The sequence below is a fragment of the Podarcis cretensis genome (assembly GCF_951804945.1).
Source record: "Podarcis cretensis genome assembly, chromosome: 11".
In the NCBI taxonomy this organism is placed as follows: domain Eukaryota; kingdom Metazoa; phylum Chordata; class Lepidosauria; order Squamata; family Lacertidae; genus Podarcis; species Podarcis cretensis.
The window spans coordinates 38,439,241-38,454,552 of record NC_137180.1 but is presented as its reverse complement, the minus strand read 5'-3'; the positions used below and the strand labels follow the sequence as shown (position 1 = coordinate 38,454,552).

At 42.4% G+C, this 15,312-nt stretch overlaps 1 protein-coding gene across 1 annotated transcript; it reads left to right on the top strand.

The window, feature by feature from the left end:
* The first annotated feature begins 1,775 nt into the window (after positions 1-1,775).
* CENPH (centromere protein H) lies at positions 1,776-12,767 on the top strand. The gene is made up of 9 exons (XM_079995930.1): positions 1,776-1,944; positions 3,863-3,918; positions 4,191-4,239; positions 5,336-5,410; positions 6,666-6,722; positions 8,610-8,673; positions 9,629-9,680; positions 11,548-11,711; positions 12,059-12,767. The coding sequence occupies exons 1-9, from the start codon at positions 1,808-1,810 to the stop codon at positions 12,149-12,151; spliced, it is 747 nt and encodes a 248-aa protein (XP_079852056.1). The 5' UTR covers positions 1,776-1,807; the 3' UTR covers positions 12,152-12,767.
* Positions 12,768-15,312: the final 2,545 nt, after the last annotated feature.

Genomic DNA, 15,312 nt, shown 5'->3' with positions numbered 1-15,312 from the left:
GAATTTATAATTAATTGCTTGGGGTGTTTCATATACTGTAGCTTCCAGAGTCTGGTGAAAGTTTAATAAAACAACTTGATTGGGGAAGGTTAGCCTGAAGCTAGTCAACTTTAGTTGGGTTCTGTCACTTTAAAAGTAGCAAGCCATGCTGAAAAGGATGGGAAATGGCTGCCTATCTGAATTGGTGCAATCATTTTGAGTGACTTCAATTTATCTGAGCCAGGTGCAACATGTGTGCTATTCCTGCAGTTGGGTGTGGTGGGAGGAAAAATATTTATTCTGATGTTCACAGCAACTCAAGCATGCTAGTAAGGATTCATGGTCACAAATTTGCACGGTCTTGGGAAGAGCACTACTGCAATTACACTGCTTGATTGGAAATATTTCCAGTTCAATCAGGCAAAAGGGAGGGTATGGCACACTTGAATTTATTTAAAAGCAAGATAGCTGCAGCTGTTGTTAAAACCAAACCATGTAATGACTACAGTGAACAGGTCAGTCTTGGCAGATGCTATTGTATAGTGAGCTCTAATAAGCCCATTCTGCTTCTGTTTAAATCCTACTAAGCAACTGGTTGTTTCTCATGAGGTGGCCAATTTACTTGAGCCTCAGCTTCAGAATCTGTCCTTCCAGTGAGCACTCAGGGTTTATTTCCTTCAGAATGGATAGGTTTGATCTTTTTGCAGTCCATGGGACTCTCAAGAGTCTCCTCCAGCACCACAATTCAAAAGCATCAATTCTCCAGCAATCACCCTACACTTATGTATAGGTCAAATCCACACCATGATCAACTCCTGTCCGGAAACCGATGTCCCCACTGTGGAAGGACATGTGGATCCAAAATTGGCCTCCACAGTCACTTAAGGACTCGTTGCTAAAACCGTATATATGGAAGACAATTTTACTTGGCTAGGAGTGATGGCCAAAGAATATAGGGGTCTGGTGACTTATGCTTCACTGTATCTGAAGTGTGCATGCACACGAAAGCTTATACAGTGGTACCTCGGGTTAAGTACTTAATTCATTCCGGAGGTCCGTTCTTACCCTGAAACTGTTCTTAACCTGAAGCACCACTTTAGCTAATGGGGCCTCCCGCTGCCACCACTGCATGCTTTCTGTTCTCATCCTGAAGCAAAGTTCTTAACCTGAAGCACTATTTCTGGATTAGCAGAGTCTGTACTCCGAAGCGTATGTAACCTGAGGTACCACTGTACCCTGAACAAACTTAGTTGGTCCATAAGGTACTACTGGACAATTTTTTATTTTTTCATCCTAACACTGCAAGCCTAAATTCACCAGTTCCACCAAATTCAAGGTGTAAATGTGTTTAGGATTGCAGCCTAAAGCCCCGCCCCTTGTTTTAGTTGGTTTATAACCGACCGCCCTCCTTTACCCATTTTTCTTTGTTTTATTATGTCTGTCTGCGAGAGAGAGGACCTGTAGTAGTAGTAGTAGTAGTAGTAGTAGTAGTAATTAATAAAATCATGGCCCACGAAAAAAGCTCTCTTCCCCCTTCTGCAGGGGCCTAACGCGGCTCCGCGTACTTGACGCCCCGCCCCCTTGAAGAGGAGCTTTCTTCGGCACGCCCATTAAAGCTGGGAGGCGTGGCCCACCAGGTCGGAAGGTAGAGCGTCTTCGGATTTCGTTCGGAGCTGGGAGTGCGGCTTATCTCAGGCAGGAGCAATCGATCGCCGCTCTCCTTCAGGACCGTGACGTAAGGCTGCGGCGGCGGGCCTTTTGAAACAGAGGGGAGGGAGTTGCGCGAGGGAAGCGGGCCTGGCTGGGAGCTGCTGCTGCTGCTGCTGGGATGGAAACTAGGGAGGGCGCGGCGGCGGCGGCGGCGGCGGCTCCTCTCGACGGCTTCGTTGAAGAGACATCAGAAGAAACCCGGCGGCTCGTGGGCGAGGAGGGGCAGGAGAAGCTGGACCTGGTGTCGCTTTTAAGGTCAGGCCCTCTCTGGGTATTGGTGTCGGGCGGAGTCTCAACACAGAGAAACACTCACAGTCCCTCTCATAGGAGCCAACGCCCTTCGCTCCCCCATAAAATATTTGAAGGGGCCGCCCCCCCCCCAAGTTGATGGGCATTGCCATTCAAAGAGTGAACGTGCGCCACGTCGTGTGATCGGTTATGCTTCCCCCCAAAAAATATTGTATTCATGTTGGCACCCCTGCCCTCTCTACAAACACCCACGCACAAACACGCCCCCCCCCACCGCCAGACTGCCGCATTTGCAGTTTCCAGTCACGGTAGATTTGAATTTCTATGCCACCTCTATAATATTATTTAGAAAGCCCAAAGAAATGCATTGGGAGCATGTAAACCTTAATTGTGCATATTTAGTTTTTTATTGGGACACGGGTGGCGCTGTGGGTTAAACCACAGAGCCTAGGACTTGCCAATCAGAAGGTTGGCGGTTCGAATCCTCGCGACGGGGTGAGCTCCCGTTGCCCGGTCCCTGCTCCTGCCAACCTAGCAGTTCGAAAGCACGTCAAAGTGCAAGTAGATAAATAGGTACCGCTCCGGCGGGAAGGTAAACGGCGTTTCCGTGCGCCAGAAGCGGCTTTGTCATGCTGGCCACATGACCCGGAAGCTGTACACCGGCTCCCTTGGCCAATAAAGCAAGATGAGCACCGCAACCGCAGAGTCGGTCACGACTGGACAAATGGTCAGGGGTCCCTTTACCTAGTTATTTATTAAAGTGCCCAGGTCTGTGCAATGGGTCTGTGCATCTAGCTGTTAACCAGAAGGTTAGTGGTTTGAGCCCACCCGGGGATGGCTGTGGGCAGGATTCCTGCATTGCAGGGGGTTGGACTAGATGACCCTTGGGATCCCGTCCAACTTTATGATTCTGTGGCTTCTATTTGTTGCTTCTGAAAGAAAAAAAAAGTCTTGAAGCGATTTAACGGTGAAAACATGCATAAAAAACAACTTCGGGTCCAATGCAAAACAAAAATCTACCCTTAAGAGGCTTGTGGGAAAAGGAAAGTCTTCAAAAGACTATAGAGGCAGCATCTGATACGCAGTGGGAGGGAGTTCCAAAGAGTAGGTGCTGCCATGCTAAAGCCCCAGTTTCTACATTGCATGGAGCAGGCCTCTGGAGGATATGTTATCTGTAAGAAACCCTCTCCTTCAGAGTGCAGTCATAGGCTGGGCATAAAGGCATAAGATTATATTTTAGGGATGGTTCCAGGCTGTATTGGGCTTTGTCCAGCTGTATTGACATTACAGCTAGTTGAGCCATTGTGTTTTGCATTAGCTGTGACTTCCAGACCAACCTCAATGGCACCCACACACCCTCGCATTATAGGTTATGAGCACCCCTTAAAATTCCTGGATCCAGCATGGATTCAATTGCTGGAATATCCAGGCCAGCCTGGTAATGGCCTGCTAATTATGATTCATTAAGAGAACAAAGGGAATGGCTCTGTGCCAGAGGTCAAATGGGTGGGCCTCCCTCCCTGATTAGTTAGCTAAAAGTAAAAGGCCATAGTTGAAAATTCAGTTATGAGAATGAGAAGTTGGGAGAGAGGCTGCAGGCTGCAAAGTCAGAGTGTCATGGCTGATTTCTTCTGGAATCCAAGGTTGTGGTAATGGGAGAAGCAAGACCCTTTCAGGATGTTAATTTTTTATTATTGTTAAATATGTATACTGCCCTTCAGCCGAAGATTGGATTGGGTCTTTCTAAAGACATACCCAGCTCCTCCTTTAAAATGCTGATCAGAATGCTACTGTCTTTGATTTCAGTATCAGATAAAAGGTGGATGCTATTAATTAATATGTGAACAAGATAAATTTTCTGTAAACTACTACCATATCCACTCACTTGATTTTTTTCTGTTAATTTGTTTTTTTTACTTTGTAGAGTAAGAGAACAAATAAAGCAACAACTTTTGGAATATAATGCAACAGTTAATGCAAGTAAGTATGCGACTACCATTGTGAAAAATAAAAATTTCTTATGTTTATATATTGCTAAATAAAAAATACAGTACAAACATGTAAAGTTATTTGATAAGCCCTTGTTTAGAAAGTAAATACCAGGATGAAGTCTCTTGAGGACTTTATTTCTCTTTGTGATGTATAATCCTATGAAATGGTGTTTTGAAACTTACTATACTATTGGCATGTTCCTCTTGGGGGGGGGGAGTGTTTTTCAGTTACTTCTAACATACTCATCTTTTATGTGACAGGTGAAGAAATCATTACGGATCAAGTTATTGATGAAAAGGCCATTGTGTGGTATGTTATCATAACTTATTAATGAATATCCTACTATGGTGTTTCCATGGTTTCCCCCCACGTACAGTTCAAACAAGCAAAAACTTACTTTTGTGCTCTAGGCAAAAGGCAAAGGGCTAATGGCAATGTTATGTTTGTAAGGAGGAAATGGGTATGAAGCATTAACCTGTATATCTTTACATGTTGCATATTCTAGTTCATTTCTATTTGCAGAATTATCTGTGATTTAACAAAATAACTGAAAATGTTGTAGTATTTATAAACTATCAGGCTTGTATTTAAAAGTGTCTAAAATATCTTTATGCTTGTTCTGAGTTTAAATGGCAAGCTTTAAAATTGTTTATCCTTAACAAACATAGTTGAAAGTAAACTGTACTTATTTCAGTGGGATGCATCTCCAAGGGAATGTGTGTGAAAGCAAGGTAAATGGGATAAGCGGCTTGTTGTGGTTTTGTTCATTGTGCTCAGACCATGTTAAAAAAAACCACACAAAACTGGAAGTTCTGTGGCCAGTTTAAATTGTGTAAATGGTTGTCCGCATATTTTGTATGTTTGCCCCTTTGAAGAGCAACAAGCTGTCCATGGTGTTAACACTCCACTGCCTGTGTTGGGAATTCTGCTCAATCCCTTCCCCTGTATTGTCCACCCACCAACCTTGTTTCATAGCCTTGGGGTCTAGAAACTGGATTAATTTCTCAATGAAAGTTGAAATCTGTATGCTGAATGCTGCATCCAATAACAAGTTACGTGCTTGTGTGGCATGGTCTCAGAAAGCTTTCCCACCCAATAATGCTGGCAACACAGATGTTACATTAAATGCGGAGGAGGAGCAGATATCATTATATGAATAATTTTAGCATTACATATCTACCTACTGTTCTACATCTCCAAGTTCCCAATGCAACTTGCAGAAAGAGTAAGAACCAATCTCTGAGCAGAGCAATATTGCTTTTCAAACATCAATAACTAGGAAAATGTATTAAAAACTTATTCAGTTGTTAGAAAAGTTTGATAGAAGAATCACCTTCTAAGAAATATACGTTTCAGATCACCTGATCCTTGGTTTCTGTTTACCTGAGTTTTCTTTTGCTCTTAGTACAATAGAAGACTTGGAAGGGGAATTGGAAGAAGTGAAGCTATCACACAGACACAAAACTTTGGCATTACAAAGGTAAAGGTTCAGTCTTTCTGAAAAGTTGAAGTATAACATAGGACATGAATGAAGAACTAATGTAGATTGGAGGAATTGAAAATATACTGTGTCTGTTACCACAGGGATGGCTTGTTTGGTCAGATTCTTACCACATGGAAATTAAAAAATCCAAGCCACAATCCAGCAAATGTTATGTGGAATTAAGATCCACTGAAATTAATGGGCTTGTGCATCCAACTCAATGCTTGATTGTGCAGCAAAGTTACATATGTGAAATTACTTGATAGTAATTTTTATGCTTTACAAAATTGAGCATTAGACAACTTTTTACTCTGCAGCTGCCTTCTATTGAACTTCATATATGCTTCTTTTTAAAAAATGGTTTAATGGTTTAGTGAATATATAAATAAAACCTATGACATTTAGCCATAGCTGTCAACTTACAGATTTGAAAATAAGGGACCAGCAGCCTCAAAAATAAGGGATCAGCAGGCAGAATAAGGGATTTTCAGAGCACAGCTATGTTCAACTTCTGAGCCCCTCCCAGCCAAAGGCAGAAAGCCCAGTCAGCAGCCAAACGAAGCCTCAAACGGTGGTTCCCACAGCGCAGCAACCCGGCAAAGGGGATGCAGCAAGGAAAACCACCGTCACCTCTCCGCTGGGAAGCGCTGAGCAAAGGCGAGTCCCCAGGCAACGCGGCCAATTTGATCGGCACAAGGCATGCAAGCTCCACCCCCCAGTCATTCTTAGACTCCTTATTGGGTGAGCAACGCAGCCAAGCAACACAGTTGGAGCCTCCCTCCTCCCTGGCTGGCAGGGAGGGAGGGAGGGAGAGGAGCTGCTTCCTTTGAAATTTAAGGGACATCATTTAAGGGACATCCATCAATAAGGGACAGCAGCGGGACACAGCGCTGGGATAAGGGACTTTCCTGCCAAATAAGGGACGGTTGACAGCTATGCATTTAGCACATGAAACAGCTTAACCACTAATTGAAATAAAATATATTGTTGGAATTTCATCAGAAATACAAACACAAGGTTCCTTGCTATACAAAGTTTCATACACATCTTGATCTTTGAAATACTCTGGTGTGATGTGTAATGTTTAGCCAGTAAGTTATGGTGCATCACTTGTTCATGGAAATGTGTATATGAAAGCAGAAAAAAAAATTCTTAGAATCCAGTTCTTATTTCTTCTATGAATGTCCTAGACATACTGTTATGCATTTCCTCAGAACACACCTTACTTTTCTTCTTCTTTTTAACTGTATAGGTTGCAAGTAAATGATGCACTTAGAGCCAAGCTGAGGAACAATGATGACAACTTAAAGTAAGGGGATTTGAAAGTCCAAGGAGTTATTTAAACTGAATTATTTAACTGACAAGAGTATTTGTAGCTTGTTTAATGACTATGAAATTGATATTTAAATACTGCTTCTGTGGATAATAGAATATTTCAGAAAGGCACTCTGGTTAGACAACTGATATTCCTAGATGAAATTTCTAGTCCCTTATAGTTGGTTTAAATCAGCTGTTGCAATGCCCTATTTTAGTCCTTTGTAAAATTCTCATACTGTGGTTCCATTTAACTACAACTGGGATACAGTTTAAAACTAGAATCAGGTTAAAATTAGCTGTGATCTCAGCAAACCTGTTCCTTAGAATTGTGCTGTTGCTGATTTTTATAGAAGGCAGCTGCTGCTTTTGTTTTTGGTTGGTTGGTTGGTTGGTTGGTTGGTTGTTGGTTGGGCAGCGTCCACTTAGAGTAAGCACCTATGTCATTTACCTCCCCATAACATGTTTTGGCAGTTTCTCACAGGGAAGTCATAACAGTGAAAGTAACTCCCCTAGGAAAAAAACAGCTGAAGAGGGGAAAACATGGACAATAAAAAAGTGGGTGGTCTAGCATGCTGTTGTCCCCACCCTGGTTTTTAAATGGCTCCAGCCCCTTTGCTTCATAGGAACTTGACCAAATCTGCATTACAATGCACAGGTGCTGGTGCCATAACATGTACTTTTGAGACTTTTTCTCTAAATGCTTTTTATTGTTGTTTTTCACTGCTTGCTGCAGCTGCAGATGAATATATTGATGCCCAGGTGTGTTGCATGCTTAGCTGGCATAATACACACAAGGAAGTACTAGTAAAAGCTAAAGACAGATCTCTTGATATTTGAATATTTGGCCATTAGAAATACCCCCATCACCTGGCTTTTAGACCTGATCTGGTGCAGGCCGTTTTCAACTCTTTTTGTTAGAGAATAGTGGATTGAAGTCAAACTGCCTTTACTTAAATTGAATCTGTGAATAGATTTAAACCAAGGGTGGGGAATCTGTGGCCCTCCAGATGATGTTAGACTACGTTTGTTTGTTTGTTTGTTTGTTTGTTTGTTTGTTTACTTATCAGTTTCTACACCACTCAACATAAAGATATCTAGGCACCAAAGCAAGAAACTCAATATGATATAATATAATATAACATAAAATACAGAATAAAACTATGTTATGTTCAGTAAAACATACAAGGCTGGGTCATATTGCAGAGGAAATGTGTGAATAAAGTCTTAACGAAGAGTCCAAAATATATTTTCCATAATCCCTGACTATCGGCCATCCCAGTTGATGGGAATTGGCCAACACCTGGAAGACTCAAGAGTTCCACAGCCCTGGTGTAAACTAAGGACCAAATGAAATGCTACACACAAAATGCACAACAAAAATACCAGCCACTTTGGGATGGGATGATTTGGAGAGAAATAGCAGTATGGGGGCTGCTTAATGCTTTCTGCTGCAACTCCCCCTGTGGGAAACACATTTGAAACTCTGTAGGGAAAAGAACAATGTGGGAGGGGGGGGGGATTTACAGCAGAAAACCACAGCAAGGGAAAGAATTAAGCAGCTTAATCCAACACTGCATATTCACTCCAAATCACCCCATCCCAAAGAGAAAGGGCTGTAGTTCGGTGGTAGAGCTTTGCATGCTTTGCTGGGAATGTCCCCTATCTGAAACCCTGAAGAGCCACTGCCAGCCAGTGTAAACAGTACTGCGCTAGGTGGACCAGTGGTCTTCCTTGGCATAAGACGACTTTATATGTCCCTATATATGCTTTTCTTAGAAGAAAAGGGCATCAGGCTTCTGTTTAAGTGCATTTGCATATAAGTTTGATTTGATTGTATGGGCCTCAGGGTCATGCTGATTTCTGTTTATGCTTTCATTAGGTTGATCGGGGAGACTATAAAACACAATATGATGCTTAGTACTGCAGTAATTAAATTAAAGCAGGCAAGTATCCTTTCTGTTAAAACGTTAAGGCTCATTGTCTAGAAAAGATATACAGTATTTGCCAACCCATGGTAGATACAAGTGTAGCTGTACTTTAAAAAGTTACTGTGTTTACATACTACCCTTTCTCCTAAAAAAAAAAAAAGTACTAAAGTTAATATTCCCAGTTACAGTATTACTTTGGGGTGTCAGGGGGGTAGTGGGGGGGAGACAGGTTGTGCTCTTTTCAGGGTAGCTTGTCCACCTTTGGTCCCCACCCTGCACCTGTGGCTCCTAGAAGCTGTCAGCATGCAACAGTAGCCACACCCCGGGAATGGCTTTGACTGGCCAGCTAAACCAGGTGAGGGGAGCCAATGGGTCTTAAACCATCAGTGAATAAGGGACTTCCGAATATGTGAAGACAGGTTTCGGCAGATTGAGTGGATGAGACCAATAGTGGGTCCAATGTTCAAGAAGTTGGTTTCTGCACAGGCTGTATAGAGAAGTGAGGGGCAGATGGGGCTTATCTGGGAAGGTAGTCCATGTAGGAAAACTGATCCCAAACCTCTACTGCCTTGTGGGACATCTTCAGGAGAAGAAAATCCTAAGGAGTAAACCCTACACAAATCTGGAATGGAGTCCTTAAGGTGGTTGGATGGCATCTTGTACACCACCTTCTGGCAACTCCTGCAGCCAAGTTGGTGCCAAATATATTTCTCTGCTTTCCTTTGGACCACAGCAGCGAGGCCAAGAGGGGGCGGTCTTGTCATCTGGGCATCTCAGGACCTCCATACACGCTGCTCAGGCTTATGCCCCAGGGAGGTCACTTTGGTGCTGCTAACTCAGTGTTTTGACTTCACCTCTGGAAGAGCACTCCATTGTCTCTTGAGGTAGAAGGATGCCAACAAGTATTACTCTGACAACCGGATTAGATATTTTTTACAAAATATATTAATGAACTGCTTTTTTAATATAGCAGTCACGTGAACTGGAAGAAAAATTGAATGAAGTTAAGCAGAGAAGACAATGTAAGTTTTTTAACCGTAGTGAAATATTGGTTTCCCTTTTGTATCTTATAAAGGTGGTGTGCCATGAAAATGAGAGTGTGTTGGAAACATTATCATTCCACCCAATGATGGATGTGCACATTATAAATTCTCATGGATAGTCAGTTTGGTGGTTAGTGCAAAAGGGGTGTGGTAAGGAAGGTGTCCCAAGAACAGTATAAAGGCCACATCACAGTAGCATTGTGTGCAATTACACAGGTGCTAAGGCTTCTTTCTGTGGGCATTCAAGAACAATAACAGAAATAGGTAAGCATCCCCACAAAGTTTTCCGTTAACTACTCCAATTCTGGTTTTACTGGATGATTACTGCCGCTTGCTTTACTCATACAGTGGTACCTCAGGATGCAAACGGGATCCGTTCCGGAGCCCCGTTCACATCCTGAAGCGAACGCAACCCACGACTGCCGGTCTGTGGGGGGGGGTCGCGATTCGCCGCTTCCGCGCATGCGCAAGACGTCATTTTGAGCATATGCGCGAGCGGCAAAACCTGGAAGTAGCATGCTCCGTTACTTCTGGGTCACCACGGAGCGCAACCCGAAAAGGCTTAACTTGAAGCGACTTCAACCCAAGGTAGGACTGTATTTTCATGATCCCATTTAGAAAAGAACCTTAAGCCATATTATGGCCTTAATGCAGGTCCATGCAGAGCTTGTCAGAAGCCCAGGGCGGGAGGCTTGTCTGTGAGACAGGCCAACGCCTAATCTGACCTAGTATGCAGTAACACAGGTCCGGATTTTACTTTCAAAGCCTTGCAGTGCATATGGACAGGCATGGGTGTTTCACCCAATAAGTCCCTGGTCTGTCACAGGGCGTTCTTGGCATGACAGCATATCTGGAGGGCCCCTTGGCTAGCTTAGCCCTCCGATGCCCAGGGCAAGTGGGCCTGGCTGCCCCCACTCACACAGATCTGCCTTAATGTGTACACACTTTCTTCCAAAACTAAGTTTTTGTAGAATCAGCAGAGCTTCTTTTTATTTGCACACTTAATATATACTTCTGCATACACGGGGAATCCCCTTAGTATGTAGAAACCAGTACCTTGATTTTTCTTCGGTCCAGTTTGCTTCTAAACAGCCAGGCACTCCCCACTCAAAGTTTGCAATTACTATATAAGATCACTTACCTTTGATTTTTGTTCACTACTCCGTGATGACTTGCTACTTTTTACAAGCAGTGTTGAAATGCAATACTTGCATTGTAGTCGCTTCTTTAAGTCTATTGTAGCTTGTAATTGGTTGTATTAATACTATGCATGCCCATAAATCTGCTCTGGAAGGTCCCCCAACCCTGTGGAGCAGCTTTTGAGGGTGCACAGATGGCTGCAGGAGGGGAAAAAAGGAAAGGGAATTGAAATTGTGTCAGATGGAAGTCTGTTCTGCTCGCAAAGCAGCAGCATTGGATAAAACTCTACATGTGTTTAGAGTTCTAACGGTTTAAGCATGGTGTGTGGAATGGAGGCATACAGTCATACCTTGGAACTTGAATGGAATCCGTTCCTGAAGTCCGTTTGACTTCCAAAATGTTCAAAAACCAGATCACGGCTTCTGATTGGCTGCAGGAAGCTCCTGCAGCCAATCAAGCCCCAGAAGCCTTGTCGGACATTCGGGTTCCAAAAGAACATTCACAAACCAGAACAATCACTTCCGGGTTTGCAGTGTTTGGGAGCCAAAACTTATGAGTTCCAGGGTGTTCGACAACCAAGGTACAACTGTATTTCTTTATTTTAAAACTGTGTCATAAATCACTCACTACAAAGCCTCTTCTAGCACTAGGATTTGGGAAATGATCAAGCTCATAGTTTCATATTTTTCTCCTCATAATTCAATAGCACTAAAGCAAGCTATGGATTGCAAACTGGCAGATATACATAATATGAAAATGAAACGAAAAGAGGAACTGGACAATATGGAAGTGAGTGAAATGTTGAAGAAGGCCCGTAGAAATCTGCAAAAGGAAATTGAGATGACGACAGTGATTCAAAACATCTTCCAGGTAAAACTGCCTCTGAGAAGGACAGATTACATCATTTTGATCTGTACTAAATATAAATTGAGTCAATTTATATCCTACTAGCAAGAATGACTTTACTGATGAGAAAGCTACTTTTATTGGGGAATTTTGTGATCTATTGACAGTTTAATATATTAAACATTAACATTTCTGTGCATAGATTAAGAATGACCAAACATATAACTTGCACAATGCGTGGCCACTTTCTTTTATCAGCCCACATTTTTTTCCCTTTTTTAGTATTGACATCCTGAAGAGAGTTCCATTTGCTACTGGGAGCATGAAGTATCTGAAATATTTCTTTAAAAACTAAACTGATTTTGTTTCAGAATCTCATTATTGGAAGTGAGGTCAATTGGGCAGAAGATCCAGCTTTGAAGGAAATTGTTCTGCAACTGGAGAAAAATGTGGCTAGAATGTGAAGAAGCAGCAGAGCAGTACATTTTCTATGGTTTGCTGATTCAGAGGAGAAGCAGTAGTCTCTCAAGCTATTGTGACAAAGAGGTGTGTTTTCATAATCATAACTGCAGTGGCGCTAAATTATATTGATGCACAGATGGACTTGAAAACTTCCTGCTGTAAAATATGTTGCCTAACTTAATGACTAGATTTGTTTGCTCTACCTTGGAAGAACCATTCCAGTTTTATGGAAGGAGTTATTAACGGAGAGTATTGTAACTGCAACATTCTTCCCATCGCCTCCTCAATTTCCAGAGAAATTATTGGCTGTTGCCTTGGAATGAAGACAGAGCAACAGGTTTGCTTTTTAAATCTTATTTCCTGCTGGGAAGGCAGGAATGCTTTTCCTTACATTTTGACTTTCTTTACCACCTATAACTAGCACATCATTTTTATGTGTGCCAGTGGAAAGCAGCTTAGTATTTTGAGGGATCATTTTTGTTATATTCAGTGGATTCCCAAAGCCACTTCACTACAATGGTATGTTATGCATGTTTAGTTAACTGTTGTGCATTTAAATAGTTGGCTGCTGCTATTATTGCAGTGCCATCATTATACATGTAACATTGTGCATTTAAGTGTTTCTAAAATCTAAAATAATGAGGAACATAATGAAGGGAAGGACAGGGGTAGAGAAATCTTACTGTAGAATGACCATAGGTTAGAATTCTTATATTGTTTATACATGTTATGCCATAGTATTGGCTGCATTTGCAGTGAAATAAAATAGCTTTATGTGTTATCCTATATGGTTTGGAGGGTTCAAACCTCTTACAAGCTTATCACTCATGGAAATAAGATGTGGCCTTCTTGTAGAAGGATGGTTATTGGTTTGGTTTGATTTTATTGTGTATTTTGCATCTTCATTTTGTATTTTTATGTTGTGAACCGTTCTGTGGTCTTCAGATGAAGGGTAGTATATAAATCAAATAAATAACTCTTGTATATCAGGAATGGTTCTATGAAGAGAGGTAAAAAGTGGAGTCCCCCAATGATTGGCTTTTGGACCTGTGCTGTTAACTTGTTCACAAACCATCTAGAGCTAGGAGTGAGCAGTGGCGTGACCATGTTTGCTGAAAATACTAAGTTGTCCAGGACATTAAATTAAAGGAGGGATTGCAGAGACCTCCCAAAGAACCCATCCTAACTGAGTGAATTGGTAGTAAAATGGCAGATGCATTTCAGGATAAACAATTGTAGAGTGATGCATTCTGGGGCAAAAAAAAAAATCTTTCACATATATGCTCATGGAGTATGAACTGGTAGTGATTGGCCAGGAACAAGATCTTGGGGTCATGTTGACCCACTACGTAGCAGTTGCAAAAAATGTACCGGTAAATCCCATGCTAGGGATCATTAGGAAAGAATTAAAAATAAAGCTGCTGATAGCATAATGCCATTATACAAATCTATATTGCAACTGTATTCCTACTGTCCGTAGTTCTGGTTGCCTTACTTCAAAAATGATATTGTTGAGTTGGAAAACGTTCCAAAAAGTGAAAAGCAAAATGATCAAGGAAATGGAACAATTTTCCTATAATGAAAGGCTGCAGCATTTGGAGGTGTTTTTTAATTTAGCTAAGAGATGACATATAAACGCGTGTGATAATGCCATGGAGAAAGTGGATCAAGGCAAGTTGTTCTTCCTCATAACATTAGACTTGTAGCTATCCTATGAAGCTAAATGCTGGTAGATTCAGAACAGGCAGAAGAAAGTACTTCTTCACACAGCACATATTTAAAACCATGGAATTTGCTCCCACAAGAGGCAGCGACGACCACCAAGCCAGATGGTTTAAAGGAGAATTTAGGCCAGGGGTAAGCAACCTTTTTCAGCTGTAGCCTGTTCTACCGTCCCTCAGACCATGTGGTGGGCCAGACTATATTTTGGAAAAAAATATGAACGAATTCCTATGCCCCACAAATAACCCAGAGATGCATTTTAAATAAAAGCACACATTCTACTCATGTAAAAAAAAACAGTGATTCCCGGACCGTCTGCAGGCCGGATTGAGAAGGCAATTGGGCCGCATCCGGCCCACAGGCCTTAGGCTGCCTACCCCTGATTTAGGCAAACCTTGGAGGATAAAGCCTACTGAAGGCTACCAACCATAATGGCTATGCACTCTCTCGCTCTGTCACTCACTCGCTCGCTCGCTCTCTCTCTCTCCCCCCCCCCCCCACCGTGGAAGCTATAGTTCAGGATGGGAGAGAGCAGTTCTGCTTGCAGACTTGCCGTAGGTATTGTTATAAGAATTTGAGGTCTCAAATATGTAAACTAAATGTACAAGGCAAACACATACATAAATACATAAACCACATGTCTGAAACAGTACAGGAAGGCAGTCCGGAAACCATTTTGACTCTCCCAAACTGACCAAATGTTTCTCTGCAAGGAGGGAAGAAATGCCTCTGTGCTCACCAATCCTGCCTTAAGGGCATATTTAAGTTGTGAATAGGGTGAGCCTGTGACCTGGATTCAGGAATTAAGTAGTTATAATAAAAGAGTGGCCAAAACCCAGATAATGCAATCACGTAACCTGCCAGACAGGAGATAAACAACACACTCAGGATTCTGTTTTAGACAGCCCCCTGTGATGTATGTATGATGCATTGGGGAAGGTGGTCCTAGGATACACCCCTTCTGTGATGTATGTATGATGTTTCTGGGGGGCGGTCTGGAGTTTGAGGGTGGGCAATTTAAAAGGTCTATATAAGGGCCTTTGTTCTGGGTTCCTTCTTCCTCCCTCCGGCATGTGGTGAGTGAGGACCTTGTTGCAACAGGTTAATAAAGATGAGACTTACTAGCTGCTTTGCTTCTCATTATTCTCTGGTTGGTCTCTGTTATTTTCTCCTACCAATAAAGAACCTACAAAAGGACTCTGTATGGGCTCTTGGGTATCCTGTCCTCATAACAGTATCTAGTTGGCCACTGTGGGACCAGGATGCTTTTGAGGTGGGCCAAGGGCCTGATCCAGCAGGGCTCATATGAAGAAGTTTCCAACGGAAATAAATCCAGCAGGCCATTGCTATTGGTTTCTTGATAGCTTTAGGATACCCCCACCATCCATAAGACCAGGCTTCCTCAACCCTGGCCCTCCAAATGTTTTTGGCCTACAACTCT